This window comes from Cannabis sativa, chromosome 9, assembly GCF_029168945.1.
Source record: "Cannabis sativa cultivar Pink pepper isolate KNU-18-1 chromosome 9, ASM2916894v1, whole genome shotgun sequence".
NCBI classification, from domain to species: domain Eukaryota; kingdom Viridiplantae; phylum Streptophyta; class Magnoliopsida; order Rosales; family Cannabaceae; genus Cannabis; species Cannabis sativa.
Window position 1 is genome coordinate 48900743 of NC_083609.1, and position 21886 is coordinate 48922628.

At 29.8% G+C, this 21886-nt stretch overlaps 1 protein-coding gene across 1 annotated transcript; it reads right to left on the reverse strand.

Moving 5' to 3' along the window:
• Window positions 1-12895: 12895 nt before the first annotated feature.
• LOC133030770 (uncharacterized) lies at window positions 12896-14603 on the reverse strand. Its single transcript, XM_061103640.1, has 3 exons — window positions 13715-14603; window positions 13503-13613; window positions 12896-13415 (listed from the first exon to the last, which is right to left on the reverse strand). The coding sequence occupies exons 1-3, from the start codon at window positions 13864-13866 to the stop codon at window positions 13142-13144; spliced, it is 537 nt and encodes a 178-aa protein (XP_060959623.1). The 5' UTR covers window positions 13867-14603; the 3' UTR covers window positions 12896-13141.
• Between the last annotated feature and the right edge of the window lie 7283 nt (window positions 14604-21886).

Here is a 21886-nt window from a genome sequence, read left to right on the forward strand (position 1 = left end):
TGTATTTGTTCATGATTATGGTGTTGTCAGTACAGTGGAATATAATCATGATTATATGTTCAAAAATTTAATTCCCTGATTTGTCAGTTCACTAGATTTAGACTGGCATGATAATCAGCGATAGGTATACTTACACCTTGGATAAGTGTTATGTCCTTTCCAGGGCATTGGCAAAGTTTACCAGTATCGAATGTATGGAGTATACATTGGAAGGGACCGATATTGAACTTTAATTAGATATGATAAATTTACTGTAATATCTATTCAATTCAATATCACCTAGTTGATCCTAGATCAAATGATCTTAATCCTGACATGCTTAGGTTCGATCTCAAGAGTGTTATTCGTATTCTTTGATTTGTTAGTTAAGCCTACTTTTTGGTCAGGGTGATACGTACATTTTGGGAACATGGTAGTACAATTGAGTGGGAGCGCTAATCATAGATATAGAATCTATAGCTTCTATAAGTATTTAGAAGTGAAACGATGTTTTCCTTCGAGCTTGGCTGAATAGAGATAAATGATTGAGACCTCATTTTTGTGATTATATTATTTCACTAAAATATCATTTATAGGTGGCAAGTGTTTAAAGGATAAAATACATTGAAATGGTGTAACAGTAATTTTATCCCTATGCAATGTAGATCATCTATAGAGGATCATTGATTATTGGGATTATAACAATGGATAATTAATAGTGTATCTATATCGTGGAACGTATTGAGCGTTGTATATGACTGAGAGTGCAATTCTAAGTTCTATGCGTGGATGCAACAAGGATTTAATAAGTCAATGAATTTACCTAGTAAGTTCTGGGTCTGCTTATTGGAAGCTCGGTTAGACTATGTCTAGTTTATGAATTTTCACTAAGCAAGGGCTTAATTGTGAAGAAAAGAGATTCTAGGTCTTATTTGTTAATTAAGAGACTTTATTATGTCTAATGAATAAATATATTAAATGACAATATTATTTAATAATTAATTTTTAGTTATTCAAAAATTAGAATTGGCATTTAAGTGGTTAAATTAGAAAATTGGCATTTTTTAAAAAATAAGATGGGAAAATGACAAAATGGCAAAATTGTAAAGTGGGGCCCATTATCCAACCCATGGCCGGCCACTATGCTTGGTTTTACCATTTATTTTTCTATTATTTTAATGCTAATTAAATCTAACATAAATCTAGGTGGTTGCCTATAAATAGATAGTGATGGCTCACACTTCCTCTCTTTTCTTCTCCCTATTATTCAGCCTTGAGTGATAGAGTGAGTGCCCACACACATTAAGTGGTATCTCAATCATAGTGTGTAAGACTGTGAAGAATCCAATTAACAAGAAGGAGAATCGGGCTCAAGGAAGGAGAGAAAGAGACCCAGGCTCAGATCTTGATAATGTTCTGCTACAGAAAGGAATCAAGGGCTAGAGATCTGAACGGAAGGAGTCATTATATTCCGCTGCACCCAATGTAAGGTTTCTTAAACTTTATATGTGTTTATTTTATTGTTTTAGAAATTCATATTAGGATGTTAATGAAACATACTTGTTAGTAAATCTAGATCCTGGTAAAATAATTCCAACTCATACATGGTAGTAAATCTAGATCATGAAATATGAATTAAAACAATATTTGTGTTGATTTGGATGGTTTCATGTTGGTTTATGTGATTATTTGATGAATGTATGTGATTTTCGAAATTTTCCATGAAAATATTTTATTTGGATTCCTTGTGAAAAATTAAGCAATTTTTATTTTTATGGAACTTGATTCCGATAAAAATTGAAAAAATTATGAAGGTTTGAAAATCGGATGCATATGGGTGTCGAGATGGGTGCTCGATCGCACCAGCATCTTGGACAAGGAGGCATGATGCGCGCGCGTGACCCAGACATTTTTTGTTTGAAGCTGTGTCTCGCCCAGTCTTCAGACACGCATCACCCTGCATCCGGCCGCCCAGCACCCTGCAAGGGCTCGTGTTTGCCCCACATGACACGCTGCGATAGCCTATCTCCGCGCGCGTAGCTCCCTGCGTGCAGCCTCCTGGGGCAGCATGGGTGATTTCACCCAAAAATCCGAATTTCATGGGATTTTTTCCCAATTTCAAATTTTCTCGATTTTCAAACCCTAAAATTAAAATAAAATATTATTTTTAATATATTTAAACTTAAATATCATTTTTAAATTAATAATATTTATTTTTTAATAGATTATTATTATTTTTTGATATTTTGAGGTTTAAATTTAAAAATTGATTATTTTTTTTTTTTAAATTATGGTCAGATTTAAAATTTTTTAATTTCTTTATTGTTTATATATTATTTAATTATAAGGTTAAATATTTTAATATTGGGTATATTTTAAATTAAAGATAACATTATCTTTTTAATTTGAAATAATATATTAAAATTACCTTATATGATAAATTAAACAATTAATAAATTTGAAATTAACCTAGATATTTTTATAGATATTCTAACCATAATATTTTCAAATTCAATATTTTTTTTATTTTTTTAAATATTTAATTGTTTATAAATTATAAGTTAGAAAAATAGTATTTTTTTTATATATCATTTTACTTATTATAAATTTATAAATTATATTTTAAATATTTAAATAACTTATATATTTTTGTAGAAATTTGAATAATGCTAAATTTGAGATATTTTGATATATAATTAGGATAATTATTATTTGTTTATTATTTTATTCTTAAAATAATAATTGTCTAACCACATCTATTTTAAAATTGGTTTATTTTATTATTTTTAATTTTATTAAATTGTAAGATTAGAAAACGATATTGAAATATTATTTTTCAAATCATTTATCTTATTTGATATTTAATTTAATTTGATAAAATAATTCAAATAAACCTAGATATTTTAAATTAGTTTCAATTTTGAATTTTAAATTTTCATGAGAAATTTAAGGTTGGTTTTAACAACCCTAAATTTTTAAAATTTAGTTGGTTAGTTTAAAATAATAATTTAATTATATTAATATTTTATTTCACAATCTGTTACATGGACATTGTTTGTTTATTTATATTATTTATTCAATTTTTTTTAATAAACCTATTATTTATTTGATCTAAATTGCTATGATTAACTTGTTGACAGATCCAATAATCTGATTTTTATCATAGTCAAATTTTCAATAGATCCTATAAATAATTTGTAACAGGTAAATTTTGTACTTCTTTCATCAGTGTAAACTTAGTAACATGATAAGGCCCATCCAAATAATTTGACCTGTGTGAGCCTATATGTTTGCTTTTGGGCTTAGATGCATGTAAGAAGCCCATTTAAGTTTTAAGTAATTAAATGAACTAGGTTGCTAAAATAAAATTTCACTTATGTAATTTTATTTAGGCCCAATTAGAATTAGGCTTATTCAATGAATAACAATTATTTATTTAATAATTAAATTCCTCTCCTTTGAGCCTTGTGTCAGAGATAAGGGGCCAATAGTAGTGGGTACGACATACTGAACCCAGCCCTCCCTCACATGAACCACCCAAATTGTGAAGGCCCATTTGCATTATTTAAATAATTGTATTAGGTTAATTATATTAGTTTAACCTAATTAAAATTGAATTAGCAACATAATTAGCTTTAAAATATATGAAATTTATTTTTTCATTGAATATTTTAAAGTAAATTTTAGAAAAACACTTAGTTAATTGAGATATATTCTAGATAGTTATTTCTAGTACTAGTTATATTTTTTAATATTTAGTTAGGAAAATATTTTAAGTTAAAAATTAATTATTTATTAATTAATTTTGGATCAACTTAAATAAAGAATATTTTTCCTAGTATTAAATTAGAATTTAAAATTAAGTTTCTTTTATACTTAATTATTTAATTCTTGTATTTAATACATTTAATTAAATTGAAAATTAAATATTTAAGTTGATTTCATTCTTGATACTTAAATATTATTATTTTCATAATATTTAATTAAATAGAAAATTATTTTAAGTTGGAAATTTTAATTTCAGAACAACTTAAATTTGAATAATTTTCAAAATATATTTTATTTTATTTTATAAATCATTTTTTTTATAAAATTCGAAATTACATTTTTTATTTAAATGCAGAAATTTTGAATTTTGAAAAATAGATTAAAGTTGAAAATTAATTATTTTTTAATTAATTTTGGACCAACTTAAATCAATAATTTTTTCATTAAACGATTAATTAAAATATATTATTATTAGAAAATAAATTAATTAGTCAATGAAAGTCTAGATAGTTATTGTCTGTTTTCTTGAAGTATTTTTCTAGTGATATTTAATTAAATAGAAGATTAATATTTAAGTTGATTTTTATCATGATACTTAAATATTTGATAATTTTCTTAATATTTAATTAAAATATGAAAATTATATTTGTGTTGAAAATTAATTTTAATTAATTTTGGATCAACATAAATTAGAATAATTTTTCAAGATTTATTTTATTTTATTTTATAGCATTTCGAAAATTGTATTTATGTTAAATACATTATTTTTCGAATTTTGCATTATATATTTATAGAAAATTAAATTTGAGTTCAAAATTATTTTTTTTTAATTAATTTTGGATCAACTTAAATTGAATAATTTTCGTAATATTTTTTAGAAAATTAATACTAAGGATGGAAAATAATTTATTTTTATTTTTTCAGATCTTCCTTAAGTATAATTTTATAAATATTAAATTTATATTTATATTTAGAATTTTATTCTAAATTGGTAATTTTAATTAAATAAATATATTTATATTAAAATTAATAGATTAAAATAAGTATCTTAGAAAATACAACTCTTTAAAATAATGAGCTTTCGTTATAAGGATATTTGATCTCCATTGTTGGTCCTACATGGTTAATATGTTTTCAATATAACTTCGAGACGCTAGACTTCGTTCCCCTAATGGATGGTTATTCGTTGAAGCATTTAACACCGTAACGATCTCTTATGATAAGTATTTTGTAAGTTTTCGTCTCTATTAGACTCTCATTTTGATCGAATAAAAGGTTGCTAGAATGGTATCCATTTTAGATGAGCTGACAACTCTATTTAATGAATGATACTTTGACTCTCGCCTACCGGCACACTGTATATCAGTTTATTGGAAACCTTGGAATTTTTTTAAGATATGATAGTTTTGTATTTTCACATGTCTTTGTTATTTGCTAAATGCTTAATAATTTCTGAATTGTGTGTAAATTTATATCGAACCATGTTATTTTCTGTTATTAATTGTAGTTTAATTTTGAATTTTCATTCTTGGTCTAACTTGGCTTGTTGTTTTTAATGGGACAAATCCTAATGAATTGTCATCCATTAGACAAACATAATAGTGTTAGATCTCGATAGATAAATATTTGTAAATGCAACATCTAGCTGTTCATCAACAGATGACACGTTAGACAAATATTTACAATATGAAATAATGAAAAATTTATACAAATAAGAATAACTTTGACTCTGGCCTACCGGGACATCGTTGGATTCTTATTTTAAATCGAAATTATCCTTTACTTATTCCTCTTAGCTTATTCATTTTGAATTTGCTTACATAGTATATCATTGGATGAATGGTTTATAAATCATCTGCTTATAATGTCATTCTATTTCTTTTATGAAATTGAATGGCACAGATGACTATAATCCCGACATTCTATCCCGAAATGATATAATCCTCCATCTTAGAATCTCCTACTTATATATGCTTACTTTAGGCAAATTAGACTTAGAGTTAAATTAGTAGTGGTGGTCCAACCTAGAATCATTACTCATTGTATATTTGGTATAAATTTAAGTCTTTGACTTTAAATTTTAGATTCCAAGTAGAAATTTTATATTTCTGTTTCCAGCATACAATACAGTTCAACTTTCACAAGTTATTAATATCCATTTTTTGTCAATGGATTCAAACTGTATGTTAATGTATGGAATGTGAGTTTAGTATTCTGTGACCAGGATCCACTTGGACTATTCTAAGAACTTTAATGTAACTAGACCTAAGTTATCAAAAGACCACAACCACATTCTTTTATAAATCTATGGCATTTGCATCTTGTTCATAGTGGTTTTGATAAGATCATTCTCTGTAAAGAGTCAATATGCCTATATCCACTTGAAAGTAAAATCATCTTATATCGCATATGGATGTAATTTTAGGGGTGGATATGAGTTTTCGTTATATTCTTAAGACGATCACTCTAGATTTTACCTTATGCAAAAGAAATTTGAAATGTTTGAAATTTTTTCATGAATTTCTAGCAATGGTGGAAAACCATTAAGGTAAGTGGTTAAAGATCTTGCGAACTGATAGGGGTGAAGAAATATTTGGTAGATATGCAGTTCAAAGATCATTAAGTTGATTTTTTGAATTATATCCAAACTTACCTCCCCAGAATATCGATTTGTAATTTGATGATAGTATAAGGTGTATGATTAGTTACTAGTCGTTGCCTAAGTCCTTCTAAGGTGAATTTAAGAATGATGGAATGGTTGTGTACTTAGTGTAAACCATTACTAGATTCATGGATGACCTAATCATAATCTTAAGAAAAAGCTAGAACTGTTAACCAAGGTTTGCATGTTTGATAGCTATTCTAAGTGATTAGGGGTGGACCATCCCATAGTTATTAGATAAGAAAGTGTGTTTTAACAAATACTACTTTTCCAAAGGAAATGACTAAGTCTGAAAACAAAGTAGCAAATAAAGGAGATATTTTTCTTGATTCCAAAAGTGTTCTATCAACTTATTCTGTATAAGGTGGTCTCACTGCCTCTGTTGCCTTAACACAACCGAAGAGGATAATTCCACTTATGTTCTTAGACAAAAAGTCACGGTACCTTGTCATAGTCGGAGAGTTTCAAGGAACTTACTCTGTTATGACTTGGAAGTCACCGGTGATTAAAATCCATTGTTAGTTTAAACAAGTAATGGATTGTCAGAATAAGAAACTAAGAAGCAAAGTCAAGAGAACTATAGTTAAAACCATTCATATGGAACAACCAAAAGTTTTCTATTACAAGGACAAGAAATGAAATTTCGTTAGTAAGTCTATTCAATGGACTTAACAAAACTTCCTATTCCTAGTATTAAATGTTTGAGCTTATCTAAACATATGGCTTGTGGTATACTTGATAATTTACTTACTCTAGTGCAAGCAACTTACTTTAGTAAGATGCTGGAGCATTTTTCTAATGGCAATCTATAGAAGCTTCTCGACTTCTAGATATAGATTTTATTTATCTAAGGAAAAGTTTCAACTATTCTAGAAAAAATAAAGGCCAAGAAAAGAATTACTTGAATCAACAGTGAGAGGTCTCAATATGCTTTCTTATGCATTAGACCAGACACCTGCTATTGAGTGGGAGTAATGAGTAGGTATCAGATTAATCCAGGAAAGGAACATTGGAAGACAATCAAGTGAATCTTAAGATCAAGAAGAGGAACTATATGTTAGTCGATAAGGGTGTATTTAATACTCTTAGACTACCCCAAATCAGATTTCTAGACTTGCCTTAGTGCTAGAAAGTCTGCTGATGAGATGGTGATTACTCTGGGGGTGGAGTAGTGATTTTGGAGAACTGTAAAAACCTATCTGAATTCTCTAAGTCTACCAGAGAGACTGAATGTTAAAGTTGTAGAAAAGATACTTATTCAGTCTATGGAAAGTTCTATATATTTTTTGGCATTGTTCCAACATTTATTAACTACTAGTGTTACTTCTTGACTAATGCAAAAGTAGTTGCCAAAAAGTAAAGAATCCAGTATCCCTAGAGGAGTAGACATAAAGAGAGGAATTTCACAATATCAAGGATTTTGTGATTAAGGAAGTGTAATGGTGGAGAAAAGGTTGTATTAAATACAACTTGTCACATCGTATTACGGAGAGTATACTACATACTACACTTGATTTGGATATCAAGATGTCGAGATTATTTGAAATGCACTTTTTGTTTTATATTAGTGCAAGTGGAAGTTTGTTGGGTTTTGTGCCCTAAATAAAACACATTTCAATATAATCAGATTTACTAATTAATAAATATCAGAAATCATTTTATGTTGCATGGTTCACATGATTTATTTCATGATTATAAATTCTATTAGGTCCAGAACATATGTATTTGTTCATGATTATAGTGTTGTCAGCACAGTGGAATATAATCATGATTATATGTTCAAAAGTTTAATTCCCTGATTTGTCAGTTCACTGAATTTAGACTTGCATGATAATTAGCGATAGGTATGCTTACACCTTGGATAAGTGTTATGTCCTTTCCAGGGCATTTGCAAAGTTTACCAGTATCGGATGTATGGAGTATACATTGGAAGGGACCGATATTGATCTTGGTAAAGGAATTATAATACTTACCGTTGTATCTTTTTGAGTCAATATCACTGGTTGATATTAGATCAAAAGATCTTAATGCCGACATGCTTAGGTTCAATCTCAGGAGTGCTATTCATGTTCTTTGATTTGTTAGTTAAGCCTACTTTTTGGTCAGGGTTATACATACATTTTGGGAACGTGATAGTATAATTGAGTGGGAGCACTAAACATAGATATGGAATCTATAGCTTCCATCAGGACATAGAAGTGAAACGATGATTTCCTTTGAGCTTGGCTTAATAGAGGTAAATGGAAGAGCTCTTGTTTCAGTGGTTATATTTTAGTTCACTGAAATATCATTTACAGGAAGCTAAGTGTGTTAAAGATAAAATACATTGAGCGGTGAAACGGTAAATTTATCCCTACTCGGTGTAAATCATCTATAGAAAATCTTTGATTATTGAGAATAGAACGATGGTTAAATGTTTATAGCGTATCTATATTGTGGAACATATAGAGCGTTGTATATGACTGAGAGTGCAATTCTAAGTTCTATGAGTGGATGCAATAAGGAATTAATAAGTCAGGGAATTTACTTGGTAGATTCTAGTTCTGCTTATTGGAAGCTCGGTTGTATAGGCCCATGGTCCCCATACTAGTTGAGACCATACTGCTTGTAAGACTCAAATAATTGATTTTAATTGATCAATTATAATTCTAAAATTAGACTATGTCTAGTTTATGAATTTTCACTAAGCAAGGGCTTAATTGTGAAGAAAAGAGATTCTAGGGCTTATTTATTAATTAAGAGACTTTATTATGTCTAGTTAATAAATATATTAAATGGCAATTTTATTTGATAATTCATTTTAATTATTAAATAATTAGTTTTGGCATTTAAATGGTTAGAATTGGAAAAATGACATTTTTGAGAAAATAAGGAAAAATTTGTCAAAAGTGGAAAAATTCCAAAGTGGGGCCCATTACTATGGCCGGCCACTTGGATGAGAATTTACGCTTAATATTTCTATTATTTTAATGCCTAATAACTCCTAACCTAAATCTAGGTAGTTGCCTATAAATAGATAGTGATGGCTCACGCTTAAAGTTGATGAAAATTCACCTTTTAACAAATTTTCCCAAGCCTTCTATTCTTTTAATTTCGAACCAACCACTTCTCTTTCCTTCTTCATAATTTCATACCTTGAGTGATAGAGTGAGTGTCCACACACATCAAGTGGTATCTCAATCATAGTGTGTAAGGCTGTGAAGAATCCAGAATCAAGAGAAGGACATTCGGGCTCAGATCTTGGGGATACTCTGCTACAGACAGGATTCAACGGTTAGAGATCTGAGTGGAAGGAGCCATTAATATTCTGCTGCACCCAATGTAAGGTTTCCTAAACTTTATATGTATTTATTTATATTGTTTTAGATATTCATATTTAGGATGTTAAATAACATACATGGTAGTAAATCTAGATCCTGGTAAAATAATTCCAACATTGACATGACAACAGAACTAGGGGTGCACAGGGTATTGTTGGGCCGACCAACCCACCCAACCCAACTCGAAATTGGGCCAAAAAGGGTGTAAAAATAATGGGCCGAAGTGTTTTGGGTTGAAAAATCATTGGGCTGAAATTATTGGGTCAGAATTGGGTTGGTCCATTGATTAAGGCTCAAATTTGTACATTTTAAGCCTTTATTTATGCATATACAATTAATATAAATTAAGTATTCCATGGTTTTAATAATAAATTTATTTTAGTTTGAAATATTTAATTTATTTTAATTTTTGTGTTATTTTTCAGATTTGAGCAAAATGATATAATTGAAATATTGGGATTCTTGAAAAGTGGTATTCTTGCAAAGAAAAAGAAAAGAAAAAAAAAAGGTCCAAATCTAGTGGCCCAAAGTGAATCACAAAAGAGAAAAAGCTCAACATGGAAGACCAAAAAGCTCAACATGTCTACCATCTTTCATTTATCATGCAATCATGTTAATGGAACATGTTTTCGTGATGTACGGCCAACCAACATTCACTAGCTATGACTTTAATATATATTGGGCTTCACTCAGGGCCGGCCCTAGGCATAGGCGGGCTAGGCCCGTGCCTAGAGACCACACTTTCCGGGGGCCCAAAATAAAAAAAAATTAAAAAATTTATTAGGCTTTTATTTAAGTAAAATTTAAGTGTAATATAAGCAAAAAAAATTCATAGTTTAGTTGGTTGAGGTGGATGGTATAATGTTTAAGGTCATGGGTTCAAATCTCATAACACTCTTTGTTTTTTATTTTGTTTTTATATATTTTTGAGGGCCCCAAAATTTAATCCGTCTTGGGCCCATATATTTTTAGGGCCGGCCCTGGCTTCACTCAATGCAAAAGGCCCATGCCTCAGTACAAATCACAACAACAACAACTGAATTGCTACACATAAGAAATATGTCAATGTTATCTCCATCTTTCCAGTGCGTGGCTCACGAAGCCACTTCCTCCAGGAGCTCCACGTTTTTGAGCTGGTCTTCACTTCCCACAATTTGATGCAACATGGCCATCATGTTCTCATATTTTCAGCTTTTCAAGCCACTTCCCCTACTACATAGTATATGAATTTTTACTTGTTTGGAGAGCAAATGTGCACTATAAATAGGAGCTAAATATAATGAAAAGGGCATCATATTTTTAGAGTGAAAAATACACTTTGTCATTTTGTTACTTTTCTTTTATTATTTTAGTGACAAAAATGAGTAAACTAGAGTAGTAATATTGGTGAGGTTAGAATGTAGCTTTTGTACTTCTTATTTTAATTATTGATATTGATTCTTTTGTGCTTCATCTCCATATCTCATTTATTAAATTATTCTTCATTTTCTAATTTTTCTTCCAAATTTAATAGTATCTTTTATATAAGTTCAGTCATGTTTTTCTTATGTAAGTTAGGCTATTAATTATTTTGGTGTATTTATTATATTATATGTCGTTTACTGCATTTTGCCAACAATAGTATTTTTTTGATTTATGATATATAATATGATATGCTGTTAAGTTAGAGGTGAGATTCAATTTATGCAAGATTAATTAATTTGTGCTTTTAATATATACATCTTTCGGTTGTAATTAATGGTGTAGAATTACCACTGTTTTTTGAATTAATATTGATATTAGAATAGGATTTGCAAAACTATATTTTTACCTTACCAAACTCTTTATCTGATCACACCATTTCTCTCATCATTTTATTTTTAATTCATTCCAATTTATATCATTTTCTACTTACTAAACTAATCTTTAGTGGTAATTTACATCCCTGTGGATACGACATATAGCCCGTTTACTACCACGACCGCAGTGTGACTAATTGGGCGACATCAGCCATTTGTAGGCCGTGCAACCCCACCCAACCCAACCCGTATGTATACTAATAATAATAATAATAATAATAATAATAATAATAATAATAATAATAATAATAATAATAATAATAAGGGGGCTATTATAGTAGGGATTGGGTATTTTACCTATAAATAGGAATAGTAATTTATAGCCCTTGATTTAATCTAATGAATCAAATTACCTCTTGAAAACTACACCATAATTAATATATATATATATTTATTTATAATTAATCTTGAATATTATTAATTGTAGGTTCAACTAAAAAACTCCAAACTTAATTTTTTTTTATCTTTTTATTTTATTTCTATTTAAAATTTAGTTTTAATTATATATTTTTTTTATTTCAAATTTACATAAAAAAATGTATTTTAATTAAATTTATTTTTAAAACAATAATTATACTTATAAAAAACTACAAATTCAACTTATAATAATTTTATAATAATCACTCTTAAAATAATTAAAATGTCATGAGTTCAATATTTTAGAAGTAATATTTCTTTTTCTTTTCTTTACTTATATTTAATTTAAGATTTTAATTAATTTAATAGTTTTTAAATTCTATCATATTATATTAATTAATTTTATTTTTCAAGATTATAATATTTAGTGTATTTAAAATTTTTAGATATAAAATTAATTATTTACATAAATTACATTATTTATAAAATCATGCATGAACTAGTAAATAATATACATTCATAGTATCCTTCTTCTTCAACTTAGTTCAAGGTAAATGTTCAAGGCAAGTAGGGAACATAATAACGGTTCTAGTTTATAGTTATTATTTTTCATGGTTGTCCCATGTTGATCAAACCAAGTACCACAACTAGTTATCACAAGTTTGGTTCACTACTACAAAAATGGGTTTTCCCGACGCTTTTAAACAGTCGTTTAAAGTATTGTCGTCGGTTTCTATAACCGTCGCCTATTCGGCCGTCGTAAGTTGGGCACAATAGGCGACGGTTCAAAACCGTCGCTAATCTGGGATTCCCGACGGTTTAAAACCGTCGCCTATAACTGGGTATAGGCGTCGGTTTTAAACCGTGCCTAATACTATAGGCGACGGTTTTAAACCGTCGCCTATAGTATTAGGCACGGTTCTTAACCGTCGCCTATAACTGGGTATAGGCGACGGTTTTAAAACGTGCCTTATATGCTGGTTTCGTTTTTGAATTTTTTTAGCGACGGTTTTTTTCGGTCGGTACATTTGAAAAATAGGAAAAAAAAACAAATTTTCTGCAATTTTTTTCCCTGCATTAATTTTTAAATTTTGTAAAAATCTGCATAGTGACAACAATTAAACTAACGTCTAAATATATTTAAAATTTTGTATAGTCACAATAATTGAACTAACGCTAATTAATATCATCTATATATGTATATGTATACACACTGTCTAACACGGTAATTGTTGTCGCTCCGCTTCCGCTTTCACATAATGAATCCACCCATCACGCATAATATTTATCTCATCATTCGTGTACGGAGTGGAGAACCTATCTTGTCGGGTCAACAATTGTATTGGATCTTCTACGACCATGAAACTTTCAATGAATTTCATGACGTAGTATCCACACTGTTTGTCATCAGGTTGTTGAGGACAAATAGGATTCATCCACTGGGTAGGTCGATCAGGTCGTCGTACCATTCGGTTATACATTGTGAACGATCTACACAAAAAGTAAATTTAATTAGCATATATAAATTTATAAATAAAGAACACGCTAACATATTGAGATGTTTGATATAGAACTTACGTGGATATAATAAAGTTCAAATCATCCGGGATGTCGTCGTTGCCTGAATCCAAGTACGCCACCGTCTGCGTACTTGGCTGGATGACTACAAGCATCCAGTGAAACATCTTCCTGCTCGAACAAATAAGTGTAAAATTGTTAACATATACATAATAATAAATTTTATGAAGAGTTAAAAATACCGAAATTATTTAGTTTACATCTACATATACCTATTATTATATGGGGCAATAAGCCATTTCTCTGAATTAGTCATCCTAGTCATTCGAGCGACTAGTGCTTGGCAACGATTACTCTTATCCCCTGCATCAGTGGCAATCGCACCCGGATTTAAAAATTCATAGACTCGATTCAACCCACCCATGTCCAACAGTCTTTCTTTAAGGTACCTGATAAAATGTCATAATTAATAACTGTTGCTGTCAAATGAACATTGGCGAGTTTATTATTAAGAGTTATAAATCATAATTGCACCAAACTCCTATTTGTTGGGCTCCCAAGTATTGCATGGTGCACAATTCTTGAATGTCACTCTTAGCAAGCCAAATAGAGTCATCTGCGACCCCAAATAGCTCATTCTGGACTTGGAATTGGAGCATGGATGACTTGGGCCATCTTTTGACGAAGTTCCAAAATGCAATAATGGAAGAAGTTTGGCGTGGTTGGGCATACTTTGTATTAACTTTTGCCTTACTCGGCCTCCCAGGGTGTTTTAGAGGCTGTGTTGGAGGACCGAGTAAATCTTTAGAGGCTGTTTTAGAGACTTAGACGTTCCCTCGCCCGGAACTCTATTCTTTTCCCTGTGGTAAACCCAAACCTTATAACTCTTGTCTATTCCGTTCCTAAATAAATGCTCCTTTATACTAGCAATGTCCACACGCTCCATGTTACCACATTTAAGACAAGGACAAAGAACCAATTTAGTATTTTTAGCATTCTTCTGACAAAAGTCCAAGAAATGGTCAACTCCTTCACTATACTCCGTTGATAATCTATTCGCACTCATCCAATTTCTATCCATTTTGAAACTTCTAAAAAAAAAAAAAATTATTCAGTTATTTGTTTAAATATGTGTATATATTTTATTGAATTTTATGCATTTTAGTGGAATTTATCCTAATTCTAGTAAAATTCATAACGACGTAATCGGACATTCCCAAAAATTAAAAACATGAAAAAAAAATAACTAATAAACACATAAAACAATATAATAATAAGAAAATAACATTAACAATATAAAATTCTCCACCCATCCGACCGCAGTACATGTATTCGCAGAACCTACTTCACTACGGATGAATATTTAAGATATTCAAACTCTTCTAACATGCATATATACTCCACCCATCCGACCGCAGTACAATTAATCGCAGAACCTACTTCACTACGGATGAATATCTAACATATTCAAACTCCACTAAACAAAGAATTATAAAGTTTTTAGAGATTATACCTTTCTCCAATAGATAGAGTTACAATTGCGCAACCTTTAGTCAACACAAAGAACCCAAAACCTACAAATAAATACGTAATCTGTTAACAAGTATCAACTCTCAAATGCAATATATTAATATAAATATGTATTGTATTGTACTAAGAGGAAATTGTATTGTATTATTAATTGTACTCACATATGCAATATATTAATATAAATATGTATTGCGAATGAAAAAGCATGCAAGTAAGAACTTCTTTGAAATCGTTTCTACTTTTGAACTGGCATCTTTCAAATTTCAATGAACTTGTTTGAAACTTTCTCTTAATCTTTTTTTTTAGTTCTTGTCAGGATCAACAAAGTTTGGTGGTTATGAGAAATAGGCTGCTAGCTTATTTTTGGCCAGATTAAACTTTGATGTTTTGCCTATATTTCATGGGAAGAGTTACATGAAACGAAAGTGGATTCGAGAGACTAGGGAACATAATCATCTACATCATCTGTTGTAAATTTTTAGCTTTTGTTTTTGTACATAGTAACTCTATATTTCAACTAACGTCTAATTAACACTACACCTTACTAACTAATTTTGATATATATATATATATATATATATATATAATTCACGAAAGAAAAATCCAAAAATCCAATGACCAGACTAAATAATTCTATAATACATGAAATTATGATAGTTTCGAAGGTATCTTTTAACTACATAACTTACTAGGAATTTTGTAACAGCTAACCTCCTCTGTTAAGAGAGGGTAGCTATTTCTGTCTTAGTTAAGTTTAAACATAAATATAGAAGCAATTCAAACAGATTGGTTATAGAACTTTCAAAAAAATTATGCTCGATAGTAAAAATTTTCACTCATAACACACAAGATCAAGACAACAAAAAATTGTAAAAGAAAAAACTACAACAATGACATAAAAGAATCTGAAAAAATATTAACAAAAATTTGTTATATTCTTCCCAATAGTCAATACAATAATGCCCAAATGTCATTTTTCTTTCTCCAGCTACTATAGTATGATGGAGAGATTATGGTGTGAAGTAAAAGACAAAAGAAACTAATGAAATTTTTAATCAACTGATGTGTTAGTTATTTATATTTGTTTTAATTAAATAAAAATAATTGGACCAGTTCTTTATTACTGTATAAATTTTCCAATAGTAGAAGTGGAGATATATAGTTAGATATATGTAGATTGAGATGAGAAGTTGTTTTCTAAGTAAACAAAAAGTAAGAGTTTTGCATTATATATAATTTTGTCTGTGGGTCTCGAACACTGAAATTGGCCGGCAAAAGCTGCTAACAGAAGCCGCGTAGAAACAAACCAAATTATTTTTCTCTTTTCTAAATTATTTGTTTATTTATTTTAATTAATTAATTAATTAATAATAGTAAAAAAGAGATCATAACAATTATTACAAAGAACAAAAAAGCTTACACTGTTACGGCATGGCCACCAAAGGTGTAAAGTATATTAGTGGCTCCGGTAAAATAAAGGACAGGCTTAGTAGGAGCTGAGTGTTGGACTATGACGAAAGTATCCTATAATATATATGTCTTAATAACTCCGTATCTAAAGAAGAAGAAGAAAAAAAGCCACTAGATAATTAGTGATTATATATGAGTGTGAGTCATTAATTAGTGTTTATGATATTGGAGACAAATTTGGGATATTGGTTAGTGAGATATGGGATCCATAATCAATAAAATACTTTTGTTTTTTATATGTAAGTATGTTGAAGAAAGAACCTGTATGTATATAACGAGTATGATTGCCACGGTGGCACCAGCAACAATCCCCAAATACCACCAATTGAAGAAAGAGCTCTTAGCCTTTTTCTCTTCGGCTGTTTTCTCCTCAAACTGGTCGGCCGCAAAGGTCTGAACACACGGCTTGTGTCCTCCTTCGCCCACTGATAACACGTACAGTGACACGAAGAATAACACCTTCTTGTACTCTCCTCAACCTATAAAATACACCAAATTCCATTCACTTCAAAATTTAACTTTTTAACATTTATTTAAAAAGAAAAAAGTTGGGTTCAGAAAAAAGACCATAATAATGGCTTTAAGATCCCAAAAACGAGAGATTATATGAATCTATATAAATATATATGTGTATTTATTTACCTGACCGTGTACAAGAGCGACTGGTGCGGTTGTGCGGTGGAAGAATGGCTCCGTCTGCGGTGGCTGGCGGCGACTCGTGGTGCGACTGACACGGTCCGAGGGTGCGACGGGATGGGGTGGTCGACGGCTTGCTTGGTGCTGTGCTGGTCTGGATCTTGATTCTTGAGTTTTAGAGAGAGGTTGAGAAATTGCTTTGCGTGAGTTTTAGAGAGAGGTCGACGGCAAATGAAATGAGGTTTAGAGATTTTAGGTTATTTTGGCTGAAAAATTGGGGGGGAATAATATTAATATGTATTAAAATTAAAAAAAAAATAATGGGGTATACCCGACGGTTTAAAACCGTCGGGTATAGTATAGCCAAACAGTTTTTAAATCGGTATATATATACCCGACGGTTTTAAACCGTCGGGTATACCCCATTATTTTTTTTTTCGTATATTTATTATTTTAATAATAACCGTCGCCTATTATTGTTGCTACTGTTCAAAACCGTCGGGAATGCTTATTTTTCCCGACGGTTTTGAACAGTTACTTAAATTTTTTTAGCGACGGTCCCAAAAAAAATTCGTTTTTAAAACCGTCGCGAAAATGAATATTTGTAGTAGTGGTTACACCTAGTTGCTAATATTTGTTATAAGAAGTTTTTCCTTTGATCTTGATACAATACCCTGTTAATTGTAGTTTCCTTATTTGTGTGTTGGAATATAAAGGGAAATCGGAAGGGCCTTTTGGGAACGCACGATTTTATCTCTCTGGTCTCGTGGTACTGGACATGTCTTCTGTTGGAAATTATTTTACCAGGATCTTAGATCTACTCACAAGTATGTTAATTAACACCCTAAATATGAACTTCTAAAATGATTATGAAATAAACACATATAAAGTATTAGAAACCTTACATTGGGTGCAGCAGAATTAAATGACTCCTTCCGTTCAGATCTCTAACCCTTGTATCCTTTCTGTTGCAGAGTATTATCAAGATCTGAACCTGGATCTCTTTCTCTCCTTCTTTAGTGCTGAAACTCCTTCTTGCTGAAAGTCTTGCTTCACGATCTTCCTCACTATGATTGAGGTATCACTTGCTGTGTGTGGGCACTACTCTAACACTAAGTGATTTCAAAATTTCAAGGAAGAAGAAGAGTATGAAGTGGCGGCTAGGGTTTAGAAAGTGAAGGCTCAGGTTTTTCTCTAAAGGAAAGTGTGAAAGTTAAGTGTAAATTTCCTAAAGTCTTCACTATCTATTTATAGCATTCCACTAGGGTTAGGTTAGAATTATTTGGCATTAAAATAATGAAAATATCAGTTTGAAAAACCATCCCAAGTGGCCGGCCATGGTGTGTAATGGGCCTTACTTGGATTTTGCAGTTTTCAAAAATTTTATTTCTATTTTCTCAAAAATGCCAATTTTCAAATTCAACCATTTAAATGCCAATTCTAACTATTTAATAACTATAAATAATTATTAAATAATATTATCATTTATCATATTTATTAATTGAACCATACAAAGTATCATAATTAACAAATATGCCCCTAAAACTCTTTCTTTACAATTTCGCCCTTACTTAGTGAAAAATTCACAAATAGACATAGTCTAATTTGAGAATTATAATTGATTAATCAAAACCAATTATATGAGTCTTACAAGCAATTTTATCTCAACTAGTGGGGGGTCCATGGGTCTATATAACCGAGCTTCCAATAAGCAGATCAAGAATTTATAACCTAAATTCACTGACTTATTAATTCTTCGTTGAATCCACGCATAGAACTTAGAATTGCACTCTCAGTATATAGAATGCTCTATATGTTCCACCATATAGATACATCATTAGTTATCCATTGTTATAATCCTAATTTGATCAATGATACTCTATATGAATGATCTACACTGTAAAGGGATTAGATTACCGTTACACCCTACAATGTATTTTATCCTTAAAACACTTAACCCCGTATAAATGATATTTCAGCTTATGTAAAATGAGTACTCCACCAATTATTTTCGTTTGGTCAAGCTCGAAGGAGATCATCCTTTACTTACTATTCGCCAGATAGAAGCTATAGATTCCATGTTTATGTTAGCGCTCCCACTCAATTGCACTACCGTGTTCCCAAAATGTACGTATCACCCTGACCCAAAAGTAGGCTTAACTAACAAATCAAAGAACACGAATAGCCTCTTGAGATTGAGCCTAATCATAACAAGATTAAGATCATTTTATCTAGGATCAACTAGGCGATATTGACTTGAATAGATATTACGGTAAGTTTAATAAATCTAAGTCAAAGTTCAATATCGGTCCCTTCCGATGCATACTCCATGCACCCAACCTGAGCTTTACTTTAACTAATGCTCTGGAAAGAACATAGCATTTCTCCAAATGCAAGTAAACTCTGTTGTAGATTATCATACCAGTAAAACCCTGTGTCTGATAAATCTAGGAAACTTTATTCACATAGTCATGTTTACTTTCCAATATGTTAACAACACAATAAACAAGATCAAGTATGTGAAAAGGGTTTCAGATGAATTCATACATTATGTACATATAATCATGAAATGAATCATGTGAACCATGCAACATTAAATGTTATTTCTGATCTATATTAATAAGTAAATCTGATTATATTAAAATGAGTTTTATTTAGGGCATAAAACCCAACATCTTCCAGGTACAAATTACTCAAGGCGGAAGGCTTTACGACTGCGGAACCAAGATATGTTCATAGAAGGACATATCTAGGTGGGATTGGCCCACTTCTCCTTTGCTGAGGGTTCCATTAATAGGCCTGCGGTGCTGGCCTGGAGTTCACGTGTCCAATACCAAAAACGCGATAACAATTACAATTTAGTTCGCACATCATCAAGGCCAAAATTTGGGATAACGATTCTATTGTGCAATTGTTATATTTTATTGTATACAAAAATTATAAAATTTTTAAAAACAAAGTGTATAAGAGTTTCCATAATAATAAGTTTAATTAATATACTATCATAAAAAAAATTAAAATAGTTTATTTCTCTGTACAATCTTAATGTATTGACGAGGTATAATTTTATGATGACCTGTCTTGCTACATGTTACAATTTTGATTGCATGTCATACAACCCAAAATTTGGGATAACAATTATATTGTGCAATTGTTGATCTTAAAATATAAGAGTAGCAATTCGATCATTCTATACATCTGAAAAATTTTATAGTTATTCAAAGTTATCATATACTATCTAATTTGAATGAGATCAACGGTAATCGAGATCATTTAATTTTTTTTTAATGCAAAACTTTTTATCTATTTATTATGCATAATTTTCTTTGATAAAGAGTCATAACTTTTCATTTGAATATTATTTATTAATGCATGTATTATTTTATTGTTCACTATTATAATTACAACCTTAAAATTTTTATAGTATATTCTATACATTATTGTTTAAAACAAAAATTTTAGATTATTAAATTAATTTAAAAGTTAAATTAATAATAAATAATTAAAAAAATCATGTCTTTACAAGAGTAGCAATTCGATCGTTTATAGTACGTTTGAAGCACCTTATAATTAAAGTTTTTATAAACTATAAAATTTGGATGAGATCGACGCTAAATCGAAATCGTTTAGATATTATTTTAGTAATAATTTTTTTATCTATTTATAATGTATTTTTTTTATTTGATAAAATTTATTATTCAATTTTTATTTGACAAACTTTTTATTTGATTATTATTATTGCATGTGTTATTTTATTGTTCACTATTATACTTTATGTAATACAACCATCAATATACATTAACAAATAAAAGTTTAAGACTTTCTACCACAATAATTACAAACTTTAAAATTTTTATAGTATAAGAATTGTTCCATATTAGTAAATATTAAAAAAAAAATTAACTATTGTTTAGGCTCTTTTAAGAGTTCTTTGAGTCCTAAAATAGTGGAGGCACTAATTTTCACTCAAAATTGATTGAAAGGATTCAAATTAAAGAGTATTTAGATGAAGTTCAAGCTTATGAGTTTCTTGAAGAAGGTAACATAAAATATGTAGTTTTTTTTTTTTTAAATATTATTATGGTTATTAATTTATATTTCTTTTTTATTTGTAGATAATAAATCAATGTGAAAGGATCCTCACCAAAATAGAAGATGGACTTCAGCATTATTGATTGATGGTTTATGAAAGTCTTCAATTTTATTCTAAGTTTGTAAATGACTTTCAAGACTTATATTTTGGACTTTGGAGTTTGGATAACTGTAATATTTGAACTTTATATTTTTCCTATTTTAAGTATGAATTTGATTATGTTAAGATTTGATTTTTTTAATGTGAAATAAGGGTTACAATCCAACCCATAATATATGAGTTGGGTTAGGTTGTACAAAAATAATAATATTAATGGGTTGAAATTTTATAAACCGATCTAATTGGGTTAGCCTATTAAAATAGTATCAACCTGCCCAACCCAACTCACGTGCAGCACTAAACAGAAGAATTATATTTACTAATACTAATTTCGAAATGACATTTTGCAGCACTTAGAATTAGAGATAATTAAGTATGGAATATGTATGCTTCATTGTTTTAGTTTCTTAAGATGGTTTTAATATGGTTATTAGACAATTTCATGGGTGATATGGTATCTGAAATTATAAGTTTTGGCTAATCTGCTTTTATAAAAGTTGTTTCTCAAGTTTGAGACATTGGAAATCAAAAGCTTACTTTTAATTTCTCAACAATTAAATACAATTTCTTATAATTTTGCAGATTCTTTAGTTATTTTCATATCTTTTCCCTTTTT

What these genes read in the sequence shown, in the direction of transcription:
- LOC133030770 (XM_061103640.1), bottom strand. Translation starts at nt 13,866, where the DNA reads ATGGGTGGGTTGAATCGAGTCTATGAATTTTTAAATCCGGGTGCGATT. An exon ending in ATTGCCCCATATAATAATAG is followed by an intron (nt 13,614 to 13,714) that starts GTATATGTAGAT and finishes TTGTTCGAGCAG; the next exon opens with GAAGATGTTTCACTGGATGC. An exon ending in TTGAACTTTATTATATCCAC is followed by an intron (nt 13,416 to 13,502) that starts GTAAGTTCTATA and finishes CTTTTTGTGTAG; the next exon opens with ATCGTTCACAATGTATAACC.